This window comes from Hylaeus anthracinus, unplaced genomic scaffold (assembly GCF_026225885.1).
Source record: "Hylaeus anthracinus isolate JK02 unplaced genomic scaffold, UHH_iyHylAnth1.0_haploid 13280, whole genome shotgun sequence".
NCBI lineage: Eukaryota > Metazoa > Arthropoda > Insecta > Hymenoptera > Colletidae > Hylaeus > Hylaeus anthracinus.
Genome location: NW_026534454.1, coordinates 85 through 15548, shown reverse-complemented (window position 1 = coordinate 15548; position 15464 = coordinate 85). Strand labels below are relative to the sequence as shown.

General features: G+C 38.5%; 1 protein-coding gene across 1 annotated transcript; it reads right to left on the bottom strand.

The window, feature by feature from the left end:
• Positions 1–12793: 12793 nt before the first annotated feature.
• On the bottom strand, positions 12794–15197 carry LOC128892662 (uncharacterized). Its single transcript, XM_054153194.1, has 2 exons — positions 14685–15197; positions 12794–13429 (listed from the first exon to the last, which is right to left on the bottom strand). Exons 1-2 carry the CDS (start codon positions 14694–14696, stop codon positions 13127–13129), a joined length of 315 nt encoding a protein of 104 aa, XP_054009169.1. The 5' UTR covers positions 14697–15197; the 3' UTR covers positions 12794–13126.
• Between the last annotated feature and the right edge of the window lie 267 nt (positions 15198–15464).

Here is a 15464-nt window from a genome sequence, read left to right as displayed (position 1 = left end):
ATCAACAAACAATTCCATTTTTCCACCCGCGAAGAGAAACGAGTACCCCTCCCTTAACCACGATTGTTTTCTGTTTCAGTGATCCTGATCGCGCGATCTTCGTACCCTTCAAGAAGGTGATCCTAGCGTGGTGCACCACCTGACCCGAGCCATTCACCAGCTTGACGACACCCAGAATTCTGTTGTCTCAGTACACAATGTGAATTGGAAACAGGAACGCGCGTCCACGCGATCTCGGATGATTTCAACTGGTACGTGAAATCCCTTTGCATCCCAACGACCACGAAACACCCGTTTGACCCGGACGAAGGTACGTTCTCGACCCGAAGCGACGCTACCATTCCAGAAAGAGAGATTTCGTGGATTGTCGTGTTTTCGATCGTAGATCAATTCCTCGGCAAAACTTGGAATCGAGGGCAACTACTTTCGACGATTATTGTTTTTAAGCCTTTCGTTCAGTGTTTTCTCAGCTGAAGATCGGGTAATATTGTGATACATTTTTCCGTTAAGTTGTTTAATTTCGTCGGAAATCTCGATCGTCGCGAACCTCGAAGAATAATCGAACACGATCGGTTGGCCAATTTGATTCCAAAGCGAGAACAGTTTGAAACTCTGGATCGCGAATGATCGCGAAGAATCGAGTATATTTTGTGTAACCACGTATTTATCAGCGTGCGTTTCGGCGCGAGTAGTATTATTGAAAGTCCACTTGCCGATCTCTGCGACCGATTTCCGTGTGAAAATGGATAATCAGTATTATTATAGCGCCGGCTTGGACTACAGCTGCGTTTAACGTTCGCGCAAAATGCACAAATCCGTGCATAATATATTTTCGGAGGAGGCTTGTAGTAAAGAGGAAAAAAATGGAATTGACACACGCATACATATGTATATATTAGGTTGTCCCAAAAGTTTCTTTCGCTTTATTAATAAGTAATACATGCACGATAGTTTATGTTTTATGTTACATTATTGAATTTATGTTACGTTTTGCTCCATTACTGTTACAACATGAATATCTGTGAAATTAGATTGTCTATTTATAGAACACACCAAATAATCCACATCAAATAATTGAGTGCAACTCGCGAAAGATACTTTCCGGACAACCTAATACATACATACATACATACATACATACATATATACATACATACATACATAGGTACATACATTGGAAGCTATATGTATGTACGTTTTACTGTGATTTTTTTTATATAGAAAAATTTCCTTCATTTTCCTTAATTTAACATTGAGAATATTTTAGGTATGTTTCGAAATAGATTTTGTAGTTTTTGCAGTTCGTTTCACACAGAAATCTTTGAGACATCAGCTGTTCTTTAGGTACCAAATTTTCGTTCAAGTCTGCTATCGGTAAAGATTCTCGAGCTCACAATTGTTAACCAAAATTTTTATTATTATTATTTTTTTTTTAATAATTCGAATCGTGGTTCGTAAGGTGATTTGAAGCAACTTTTTCCTTAGCGAAAATGTTGTCCGAGGCTTCGTTGAGGAGATATTAACGGAAAACCTCGACCAATAAGAGCGCGGGTGCCTAGCGCGTAGCGTACGCTACTGCGGGCCCTCCGCTGTGATCCTTGCGCTCTGATTGGTCGACCGCCTAGCTACCGCGCGCTCTGATTGGTCGACCGCCTAGCTACCGCGCGCTCTGATTGGTCGCGTTTTTCTGCTAATATCTCCTTAACGAAGCCTCGGACAACATTTTCGCTAAGGAAAAAGTTGTTTCAAATCAACTCCCGAATCACCTCTTTCAAGGTGTTGCAACGTTTTTGGGACACCCTGTATAGTACACCATTTCATGAGCCTCCATTGACAATATTGTCAATATAAGGGTGTTCCAAAAATGTTGTAACACCTTGAACGGGGTGATTCAGGAGGTGATTCGAAACAAATTCTTCCTTTGCGAAAATGTTGTCCGAGGCTTCGTTATGGAGATATTAACGGAAAACGTCGACCAATCAGAGCGCGTAGAATACGCTACTGCGGGCGCTCCAGCGGCATACGCGGGCTCTGATTGGTCGGCCGCCTAGCGCGTAGCGTACGCTACAGCGAGCGCTCCACCGGCATGCTCGCTCTCTGATTGGTCAGGTCGCTTAGCGCTCGCGTTCTGATTGGTCCGAATTTTCTATTAATATCTGCTCAACGAACCCTCATCCGACATTTTTGCAAAGGAAAAAGTTGTTTCAAATCACTCCCCGAACCACCTCCTCCAATGACTTCCAACATTTTTGGGACACCCTGTATATGTTAAAAAGAGTGAACATAATTTTCCTTGAAACAAATTTTCCCTTCTTATCTCACTACATACTTTGATCTATACCCAACCCTAGTTTATTACAATTAATTTCTAAAAGAGAATCCTATACAATTCAAATCCAAAATATCTGTGTCGAAAGAGTGAAATCGAAAAAGCTCCTTACGATTCATATTTAATTAAAGAACAATCGAGTTTTGTTAAAATTATCCATTAAATAAATCCACGGTACAAGTATCTTAAGCGTTCGAAAGGCTATAGGACATTACGTACAATTGAAACTGTGTGTATCTTAATCGCTGTGCATCCGTGAAAGAACATATTTAAACGCGTGTCTGTGTCTGTATCCTCTGTGCAACATTTAAACGACACGATGAGTCGCGACACGAGAATATATAGCGTAATATCGGAGTCGTAGCTGTTAGAGTTAAATCGATATATGTCTTCGTCTTAAGAGGTCAGAGGCATTGTTCAAACACGTTAACAAATTCTTCAACGTGCCTAGGTATCTCGTTCTTCGTTCTTGTCAAAGAACGTTTCGATCTCGAGTTTTCATTAAAAGAAGAAGAAAAATGAAAACAAAAAAAAACAACTAGGATCTCGAATTACATATTTACGAGAAGATCGAATGATTAGATATTTGAACCACGTGGAATCGTTTGAAATAATACTAGACTACTAATTTTTACTCGTTTTCACGAATACGTCGTTCGATCAAACTTGAGAATTATTTACGAGACGTTACAAGGAAATCAGCATACGTTTGAATTGTTTAGACTATCGGAAGAGTGGCTGGTGTAATTCTGCTTGAAATTTTTATCGACTTCGGAAACTTCGAACGGGAGCGTTTAAAACCAAACGGTTATGTTTTCATCACGGCACGATTATTCACGCCAGCGAAACATCGCGTATTTATAGAAGTTGCGGAGTAACTTCTAACGATCGCTCGCGGTTGGTTATCATAATTTCAGGTAATGACGGTATTAGAATCAAGGACAAACATCGTCTGTAATCTGCCATTAGCGGTCTCGGTTTCTCAAGAAACTCGAGTTACTCAACTGGAATTGCATCCAGCCGTGGAAAACAAGAAAAATTGTTGCTCTCGCAGAATGAAAAATTACCACTCGAGAAATCATTCTCTCGTCGTGACTTCGGTCTTGGAAAATGTTTTTACAATCCGGAGAGCGCGGATCGATTAAAAAAAAAAAAAGTTTTCCAAAAGTGACTCGAGAAATTTGTTTTTATAAAATACATTGTCAGTCTACTTGCGGTATTATCATAAATATATGGAAGTAAATTATATACTTCCGTTTTATTAAATAAATAAGACTGTAACGTTTTGGAGAAGTCTTATGGCAGAGTTTCCCAAAGAAGAAAATGTGATGAAAAAACATAATCGATAAAAGAATATACAGACAGTGCCGTAACGAGAATATGAAGCGCCTGTGGCAAGTATCCAACTTGCGGTTGTAACATGTTAAATTTTACTGAGTGCAATATATTAAATACTATTGACCTCGTCAAAATGAGTTGCATGTATACAGGGTGGCCCCAAGCTAATTATTCAGGTGGCTCGTTTTAAATGCCTCGCTCTGATACATATATGATATAATGAACAAAGTTTAGTATCAATACGATTTTTGCCATAATTTTCTTGATTTATTTAACGCACTGTCAAATACGATTTATACTCTCGGATTGTTTTAAATTGTAAATTAAAAATCTTTTATCTTTGGTATTATTATTCTTTATTATCATCGTAGGCAAAAAGCGGTGGCAATTAATTCCGTTCAATCTTTTCTCGCGCAACACCTGCCACGAGGCGCACGGTTCGTAACCGTCTGGCAGCAAACTTCGTGGATAGCAAACATCTCGCGTGACTCGAAGTAAATTTAGTTATCGCTATACTACGCGATACCATCTAACCGTACGTAACATCTTTTGTTCGGAGGAAAGATCGGTAAAAGTTTCGAAGAAGTTTCAACTCCCGCTTACATTTCAATCGAAGCGCAAACGACGGGTAATTGCACACATTTCGCGTTATACTTGATCAGATGGCTATTTTCGGTCACCCAGTATACGGCGTTTCAATTTCGTTATTGCCAGGGTTAATTTGATAGCATTCTTCTCAAAGATATTATATTTTGTAATATATTAGGATTATGTTATCGTATTGTTGTAATATACAGGGTGTTAAAAATGTTTGTGGTCCTTGAAAGGGGTGACTCGCGGTAGCGTATGAGCGAAGGCTCCTAGCGCATAGTCTACGATACTGCGGCCGCTCCACTGTGATCCTTGCCCTCTGATTGGTCGGCCGCCTAGCTACCGCGCGCTCTGATTGGTCGCGTTTTTCTGCTAATATCTCCTTAACAAAGCCTCGGACAACATTTTCGCTAAGGAAAAAGTTGTTTCAAATCAATTCCCGAATCACCTCTTTCAAGGTTTTCAACATTTTTGGGACACCCTGTATAGTACACCATTTCGTGAGCCTCCATTGACAATATTGTCAATATAAGGGTGTTCCAAAAATGTTGTAACACCTTGAACGGGGTGGTTCAGGAGGTGATTTGAAACAACTTTTTCCTTAGCGAAAATGTTGTCCGAGGCTTCATCAAAGAGATATTAACTGAAAACCCCGACCAATCAGAGCGCGTAGAATATGCTACTGCGGGCGCTCCACTGGCATTCTCGCGCTCTGATTGGTCGGCCGCCTAGCAGCGTAGCGTACGCTACCGCAGGCACTCCACAGTGATACTCGCGCTCTGATTGGTTGGCCGCCTAGCGCGTAGCCTATCGCGGGCGCGCCAACGTGATCCTCGCGTTCTGATTGGTTGAGGTTTTCTCTTAATATCTCTTCAACGAAGCCTCGGACAACATTTTAGCTAAGGAAAAAGTTGTTCCGAATCACCTCCTGAAACCCCTTTCACCACCCCTTTCACCACCCTTTTCACCATCCCTTTCAATGACCTCCGAAATTTTTGGGACACCCTGTACAGAGTGGTCTGAGAGGAAACGCTAACATAATACTTTGCCAGTGGATTTTCGGATTAATTCTAAGCGGAAACATATTACACAAAACGCGAGTCTGTTTCATCAATGATTATCGAGATGCATTTCAACAAACGGAGCGACGAACAATGACGAATAGATTTCACGCGACTACTTATCAATCGTTCAACTGTGTGTATATAAACTGTATTAAAATTGTCTTGGAACGACTATTTATTTTTAGCGATGGATCGAACCACGAGAAAGTAATTGTTACGACGATTGCTCGATGGTTAATTATTTAAAATAAATTAAGGCCGTTGATCGTCACGATTATCGCGTTGCAATGTATATTTTCTAATTACAAAATTAATTTACCTTCACTTCGACCTTAACATTAGCCTTCGTCTTCGGTCAAATTCAAGTATGAAATTTTTAAAAATTTAAATATTTTTTATTGAATTTCATCGACGAAGATCCGAATGTTAAAATTCGAAACATTTTAATTGAAAAAAGTAACATTGCTAACGATGATCTATGCCTTTCCGTACTACTTAAAAAAAAAACACACACACACACACACACACTAAATTGTTCACAAACTAAATAAAAATTCTTTTATTCGAACGAGAAATGTCGAATGTAATCGCAAAAACTATGGTAATTTCAGTTTCGTTGGAAATACAACCGAGTTCTCGTTGATCTATGCGACTTAGCGATCTACACGCAGACTTAAGATTAGATACGAGTAAGCTAAGTGTGATCTGTGTAAAATTAACGAACAAAGGATATTTTTCTCTCGGTAAATCGCGGGGCTACGGTGTGTGTTTATCGAATGTGCGAGCTTAAGACAGAAATATTCTTTACTGTAGCGAATGCACGGACGTACAGGGTGTTTCGTTCGAATCGGAGTGGTTAAATATTTCACGGGAGGAAATGAAACTATGAAAAGAAAAGTTTTCGCAAAACTTGTTTAGTTCAAAGGGCCAATTTATGCGGAGTAAATAATTTCATAAGTGCTAATAATGTTATTAATAGTAATGATGTTGTAAGTGAAGCGGTAGAGGAAATTTAAGAAATAAATCGAAGCTTCGTGATTCAAGAATAAATGACCGTGATCGATGAATTTGTCTAAAGAATCTAAACATAGATAAAAATACACAAGATTCCATTTAAACGAATTAATTTGTAAAATCTCACCGTCTACTTCGCCCAAATATTATTTACACCCATAAAAGTTACCATTTTGCGTCACATAACGTTTGTGAACACATTGTCTCGATAGCTTCATCCTCTCGTTATTTAACCCATAATATAATTAATATAATGTAACGTCATCGGATATTTTACCACTCCAATTTTGATCGAAACACCCTGTATAAGATTTCTGAATATACAGACGACGGAAGAGACACAGCGATGCACCGAAACAAACGAGCGTAGAAGGATGTACTTCAAACGAACAAAACACTCGAGAAAGAAAAAGAATGAAAAGTAATTAAACACGTCAGGTACTCCGGTACGTTTTCTACCTTTTCTTTAATACCCGTTGCACACCAGCCGTCGACTACTGTGTTCAATAGCTGAAACAAGAGCTATCGACCTATCATTCCACTCGAGCACGTTTCAAGGAGTCTCGCTGCGTCGCTTCCTTCGATCATATTAGACCCTTTGCAGTCGTGATTTTCTGATTTCCAGGGTCACATATGTCGAGCCAGGCTCGACGTACGACCGCAACGGGTCAACGTATGACGCGAAACGGTTACTCGGCTCTCAATTGCGTATAAATGCATGCATAGGTGTAACCAAGGAGAGCACACGTACAACAGAATTATAATAAGAGAGATAAATGACCGTGGATGGGCAAAATTTTATTCGAATATTCGCTGACGAATAAAAAATCGATAAGGGGATTTATTCGATGATATAAAGGATGAAAAGTTGGTAATTTATTCGTTAGTCGGGATTCTTAATTAGGTAGGAACTTTATTCGAATATTTTCTGACGAATAAAGAATCGATAGAGGAATTTATTCGTACTACATATTATAGAAATCAGTTTTTATTCGTTCAACAGGAAATAGAATTTTGTTTCTGTCTTTAAGTTTAAATTGTCATTCGACGAATAAAGGATGAAAAGTTGATAATTTATTCGTTAGTTGGGATTCTTATTTAGGTAGGAACTTTATTCGAAGATTTTCTGACGAATAAAGAATCGATACGGGAATTTATTCGTGATATTGTAGAGATCAGTTTTTATTCGTTCAACAGGAAATAGAATTTTATTTAATTCCCTAAGTTTAAATTGTTATTCGACGAATAAAGGATGAAAAGTTGATAATTTATTCGTTAGTCGGGATTCTTAATTAGGTAGGAACTTTATTCGAATATTTTCTGACGAATAAAGAATCGATACGGAAATTTATTCGTGATATTGTAGAGATCAGTTTTTATTCGTTCAACAGGAAATAGAATTTTATTTCATTCCCTAAGTTTAAATTGTTATTCGACGAATAAAGGATGAAAAGTTGATAATTTATTCGTTAGTCGGGATTCTTATTTAGGTAGGAACTCTATTCGAATATTTTCTGACGAATAAAAAATCTGTAATTACGAGAACTTGACGCAAGGAGATATCATAATTCATTTCGTTTGTGTTTTATTCGTTGGTCGAAATTATTATTCCGACGAGAATTTTGCCCATCTCTGATAGGGAGTAACGTTGATCGATGTTAATCCCAGTAATAACTGTTACGTTTAAGTGTTTCAGTGTGACGTTAAAGCAAACATGGTCGAAATTGAAAATGGTGCGCTCGGATTCGATGAATAATTTATTATCCTCGTCACGCTCACGTGTGCCAGGATCTATCCTCAATCTTTATCACCGAAACCTCGACAAGATGCGAACGATATTTGAACAATACAGATAGGTATATAAAGTGACGTACAAGGTGTTCCTTAAACGGAGTATCCAAGTTAAGGAGTACGATATATTTATTTATTTATGATTTATTTCGTTAACTGCAATTATAAATTATAAATTTAATTTAATTTATGATTTATAATTACAATTATAAATTGCATTTAGTTAACGCGTTAGTGGCAAGAAATCATTTTTGTTACATTCCAAGATTTTGAAGAAACAATAAAACAATAACTTTTTATTAATATATTTGTTATACGTAGACATATTAATTAAAATTTCAAAAGAAAACGAATACTGCGAATTAAACAGTAGATTATATCAATAATTTGTTCCATCGACAAGCTCATTGAAAAAGTCGCGTTGAATTGAAACGTTAGAGTTTGGAGTAATTTATTTACAATTAGAAGAATCTATTCCTAATATTGGGCACTTCATTTTAGAGACACTTCGTGCATATAATATTTTTTACACGCAATATTTTACTTGAACCGATAGTATTTCCGTAGCAAAGAATAGGATAAGTGGTCGATGTCGTGTTACTTGAAATTAAAGTATTAATTTTGTTTCGCGTAGAGAGCGTTCATGTATAATATGTGTAAGAAAATTTACGATACGTAGCTTAGGGATATTATTCAAACGATGACTCGATTGAACCTTATGTACAAATTGCTTCAATTATTCGATTGTGATAACGTCAAAGGGATTCCAAAGAATTGCCTGCCTAATTGCACCAAGAGCAATTTATATTTGCAGATTGTACAATTCGCTCGAGGCAGGGTTACCAACGCTTTTCAGGGTATGTGGACTATTTCTGAGATTTGAAGAAAGAATTCAGAAATATTCATATTTATGGAGGCATAAATTATGTTTCATTAAATTTTTTAACCGGATACCCATATTATTCAGTGTATAAAAAAAAAAGTTATGGCAGTTTTTGCAGTCCTCCCCACTCTCTCAGAGTACTCTTTTTTTTTCTTTTCTTTTTTTTAAATTTAAAATGGTAACCCTAACTTGAGGAAAACTCGCAAACGTAGTCCGCAAACTATACGAGGGTCTGAGAATCATAGCGGTGCCGACAAAACCATTCCTTTTAATTAATATTTAAAAAAGAACTCTGCCATTTTGGTATTTTTCTCGATTTTTAAATTGTACATAGTAACAAAAATAATTATTTCAGTTCTCCATCAGGAGATATAAAATTCAAGTGTTGCTGGATTCTTAGTCTTTTAAAATAAATACCGAACTAAATATATAAAATATATTGCAATTGCACAAAATGAACCACAATTCGTTGAAATCAAACCTCGAAATGTCCGCCGTTAAAATATACATAAATTGTTCATTAATAACACGGTTTAGAATGAAATCAACCGATTCAAACTACAGCTGATTATTCTGCTCTTAAAAAAAAAAAAAAATTATTTTACGTACAACCCAGTCATTAGAAATTAAATTAATTAAAGTTAAATTTCCGACGATGCTTCCGTTTATTTATACAATCATTTCAGTCATACTGTTTATGTCGCCTTTTCGCTCGCACTATGATTCTGAGCCCCTATTATCATTCACGCTATGGTGCTCCTAAGTTCCTAAAGTGGTTTTTCACAACACAAAAAGACAGAGATAATAGAAGGTACGTAGTCGCACGCCTTTCGTACTTCGTTATCGTTAGACTGCGGATGTTTATCAGACTCAGATTAAGAATCGAGATTTAACACGTCGGCTGCCAGATAAAAAATTCGTGAAAATTACTGCGTTGTTAAAATTTTATCTCGAGACTGTCGATGACTCGATAATTTAACATTTGGTCGTAATATTTAATTTTGTAACATTTCAAAATTGACAAATCTTATTTAAATTTATTTTCATTATCGCCTCTTCTTTTGCATTAATTTGTTTAGTTCCTTAAGGAGGTGTTCTGGTTTGAACGACTGAAAAACAGTCGATTTTCTAGAATTTTCTTTTTTCTTTCTGTTTTTACTCGTACTGTTTCCACTGACAGTTGGTTTAGAATAAATATTGCAACATTGTATTGGGCTCTACAATCCGTGGTTTTCGCGACATTTTTACAATTACGCATACAAATACAATTTTAGAATTTGCGGAAATTTTAAACCAGTACACCCTCCCCTTAATGAACAATCCTGTGGTTTCTGGGTAACATGGCAATTAACGCGTGTTAATTGAATCTAACGTCTATATTTTCTAAACAGGAATTTCAACAATCAACATTTTCTCTATAACACGAATTTTATTATTAATATTCCATGTAGTATATCGTGAAAAAAACGGAACCCTCCTCCGCCGGGATTCGAACCCAGGCTCCACGGAATTGTAGCCTGCTACGTTACTCGCTACACTAAACACCATCCGTCTTAATATCTCATGTATTTTGCATTTATGCGCATCCTTATACAGGGTGTCCCAAAAATGTTGTAACACCTTGAAAGAGGTGGTTCGGGAGGTGATTTCAAATAACTTTTTCCTTAGCGAAAATGTTGTCCGAGGCTTCGTTGAGAAGATATTAACGGAAAACACTGACCAATCAGAGCGCGCGTATACCGTTGGAGCGGCCGCGGTAGCGAATGAGCGCGGTCGCCTAGCGCGTAGCCTACGCTCAACCGGCATACTCGCGCTCTGATTGGTCGGAGTTTTCGCTTAATGTCTCCTTAACCAAATCTCGGACAACATTTTCGCTAAGGAAAAAGTTGTTTCAAATCACCTCCTGAACCACACCTTTCAAGGTGTTGCAACATTTTTGGGACACCCTGTACATTTCCCCATTCACTCGCCATAAACGCACAAACATCCGCAGTGTAGTTATCGTTAACGAGAATAACATTAGCATTAATTGCGTTGGAAAAGGATTCGCTGTTTGTTGACGCGCGGTTGGAAAAATTTTTCTCGAATTTCGAGAAACGCGAAAAGAACGAGTGTGGCGATCGTGTGAATCGGAAGGGTAGAGCGTGACGAGGATAATAACGAACGTGTTTGATCGATCCTATCGTTTCCACCGATTCGAGATGGCTGCGATTTAGGTACTTATAGATTCGTGATTCGTGATCGGCGATGATTCGCCGGCTCGTTAAATTAATTGCGTGTCGGATTGGAATGGATGCTCGGCTCGACGAGATTGTTATCGTTGTACCTAAAACTAATAGATATTACCGTAAAGAGACGGACTATCGTTCTCTCGCTATTTATTGTATTGTAACGATGGGTATCGATGATATACCGAGAAATAAAAACTATTATTACTCGAAATAAACGTTCGCTCGATATTTCGCGACACCCTTCGCCTTCTCTATATCCTTGCCTGTCTCTATAATTTAGAGATTGACGGATATTTATATTTTTCTTTGTATTATTTGGTAAGAGCCTTACAGTATTGTATTGAAAGGATGCAGGTGAAAATTGAAAAATTAATTTTATAAGGTTTTGAATTAAACAATGCCTTTTAAAATATTTAAAAGACTGTATATGTATTTAAAACTCTGTGTGCTAAATTTAAATGTATAATAGTTAAAATCGGCTTTTTTGAAAAGGAAGATTTATTTTTGGACTAAAAATCAGTCTTTCTATAATTATGTGGGTAGGAATCAAATATTTTAAACTTTCGAGTCGAGCAATTCACGCTTGTTTTATTTCAACAATAATGACGAACAGTTACAACGGTATAACAGAACTTGAAACGGTAGAATGTAACAATGTAGGTACTTATTCGAATTGCGCAATGCTTCGAGTGTTCATTATTTTTCCCGAAATAGCTCTCAACATAAAGCTCGTTAAATTTCAATGAACGAAAATTCGTGGGTGTGTTATTCGAACACAGTTTCGATTGGACTTACGGATTATTTGAATAACTGTCAATTAAACACAACGACGACGTTTATCGTTATACCATATAACAACAATCTGCGGACATTCTTTGCTACCACTTAATTTATCAAATTTCTAGAACTCAAGAATGCTTCCGAGGTTCTAGATAACATAATTGATACTTTTATAAATTCTTCTCTTTTTATTTTTAACGTATTTTTGTATTATTTTCTAAACAGTATAAACACGAGAATTTTATTATTAATATTTCATGTAGGAATATCGCGTGAAAAAAGTGGACCTCCTCCGCCGCGATTCGAACCCGGGCTCCACGGAGTTCCAGCCTGCTACGTTACTCACTACGCTAAACACCGTCCGTCTCATCTTACGTTAAACCTTTTCATTTAAAGTTCACCTGAAGAAGATCAAGATAGTCGCCAGTGTTTATGCCAATACAGGGTGTCCCAAAAATATTGTAACACCTTGAAAGGAGTGGTTCGGGAGGTGATTTGAAACATCTTTTTCCTTAGTGGAAATTTATACGAGGCTTCGTTGAAGAAATATTAACGGAAATACGCTACCGCGGGCACTCCAGCCTGATACTTGCGCTCTGATTGGTCGGCCGCCTAGCGCGTAACCTATCGCGGGCGCTTCACTGTAATACTCGCGCTCTGATTGGTCAGAGTTTTTCGTTAATATCTCCCTAACGAAGCCTCGTATAACATTTCCGCTAAGAAAAAAGATGTTTCACCCCCCCCCCCCCACCACTCCTTTCAACTGTTTTTGGGACACCCTGTATATTGTAACCATGAATTCCAAAGCGACACAAATTGTATAAACATCCGCAGTCTAATCACTGAGAAACACCTCGATGATTTTCTCGTCTCAATTGGTAAATAAATTTAACTAACCTCAATTACAAATCATCTCTCGCGTCAATTAGCGAACTTACGCAGTTTTGGAATTCATGGCTAAATTTGTAAATTTCCCAGCTGTTTATCCCTCTCACGACCAACATTTTCATTTATTCCAAGTGTTCATTGTTCATTGGCCATAGAACAGTCCTCCAGAAGGATCGATCTGGATCGATCGCGACGTCCACTGTTTCCCTAATGATGGTCAGTGATGTGCCGGATAATCGGCGTACCAGCTGAAACCTCCGTTGCCGGCCGTGTAGCCCCCGAAATCCACGTAATCCAGAATCGGTGAGATCGATCTCTCCGAGCGTGGGTTCTCCGGATCGTCTTGGTGAACGCTAGGAACCGCTACAGGTACATGAGCGTCGATTTGTCGCGTGTATCTGGTCACAGCCGGCGCGATCGGGCTCAGCTCGATCACGTCGACCCCGTCCACGGGTATGGCTAGGTAACGACGACCCCCCAAAGCACCATACACGCCGCACAACAGAATCAATGCTGCACTCTGAAATACCATAATCGGGGATTTAAGAGTGTATGCTAGATTAAAACTTTCAAAATATTGTTACGGAATCAGGAGGGAACGTAAAGGAAAGTGAAACTAAATAATTCGTTTTATTCTATTTTCTATTAACTTTTTGCATACGAATAACGGACCTTGGTACTCGTGGAAGATAATATAGATCATTAGCAACATTCAAGAACTGGTATCGATATGATTTCGCTTGAAATTAAAGAGTTATAAATGATTTTCGGTGATTAGTTGGGGCAGAATTTAAATTTCGCGCCGGTGGCGCCATCTACCGGTGCTGTGCGAAAGAGAAAGATGTAGTGTGCGAGAAGGATAGAGAGCGACGGCGCTGGAAACAGTGCGCATGCGCAGGCTACGCTCGTATATTCATCGAGAGACTCGATAAGTAATAACCCTTTGCACTCGAGGCCTTTTTCTCTGATATCTATCAATATCTATCAGTAACTCGAGATGCTTTCTTAGCATTCTATTGTCACGAATGCTAATCTTAGATTCACTTCGAAAATGAGATCTCTAATTTGAGATTTGAGAATCGAGAAATTTCAGATTTATTCGAAGCCTAGGATTTTGCCCACCTCTGGTTCCAAAGAAAGTAAACGTAAAGAAAACCGAGAGTTACCTCTCGACTGCAAACGGATAATTTATATAAAAGTGAAAAGCAAAAGTAATGCTCGTAATTTTTAATTCCCAAGTAATCATCCCGTAAAAATAAATGTATCCTGTATGCGCAACAAGTATTAAAGAAATCTATGACGAGTTTAAGAACCTCTAGAGCTGGTAATATATGAAACACAATTGTCGCAGCGTCAAATGCAGGAGATGACGTCCTCGATGACATCGTGCCGGTGGTTAAGCCGATCGGTCGTGTTTTGTCGGTTATTAGTTATTTTACGACGGGCCAATTGACTGGTATTTGCAATTTAAGTGCGCGATATCATCGACGTAACGCGAACTACCTCATCCGGTGATTAGCTGTTCGGCTAATGGGACCAATTAGATCGCGTTCCCATTTGTTTGTTGCGAAAGCGACGAGTAGATTTCTTTGTTCCCTTAAGTCGTTCGTCGCGTTCAGATAACAATAGCGTGTGTACCGCGTACGCAAATATTTTCACATTGTTATCGTTACCATTTCATTCATTTCAACAATTAGCGTTCATTTTCGAAAAGAATCAGAAAAGAATGCGAAGCGAAAAATTATTCGAATTAGATGAGAAAAAGCGAAATTTACCAAATTATTCATCGTCGATTTGCTGGTTGTCGTCGGTAGTTTAGATATTCGTCGAACTGATGAGAGATGGCCGTGTTTGGAACGTTTTATACGGTTTCGCTTGGCCGCAGCTTTCTCGTCTTTCCCGATCACCGAGCACCGCGACAGCAATTACTCTCGGTACTTCTTTACTCGGTATTTACCCTATACCAGACCAATTGCGGTCTCGGGATGCTGGCACGACCGCAACAAGCAAAAATAGCTTGGGGTGTTTTCTTTTTCTTCGTCTAAGAAGTGATAACGCGAGTACAGGAAATCGTCAAAGTACTTTCGCTGGTTTCGGAAGCATACCATTACGAATACAACTCGGATCTCTCGTTTTCGCGAACGAATCCATCGTCGTTTAAACTTGATTCCACGGAAATTTACCCGATACAAAATTACTACGATTAGTTTCTGAATCATGCTCGTCGACCAACAACCGCATCCACTTACAGAAAATTGATAATACCGTTGTTCGTCGGATGAGCAAGTGTCGTTACGTACCGTTCCAGCGCAGCAACTTCCAATATCGTTTCTTCGTTTTCCATCTCCTCCGGTAGAACTTTGGCCTCGGTTTTTCGTGGTCGTCCGTTCGTTTCCGACTTTTACCGATCGACAAGAAGCTCCGAAAAAAAGTACGCCTTGCGTCGTGATGCCATAATCCGAGAAAGCGGGATCCAGTGAAAGGAAACGACGATTTAGGGATTCGTTAGTTAGCGATGGGATTGATACGGTGTATAGAGGGTGTTCCAGAAATGT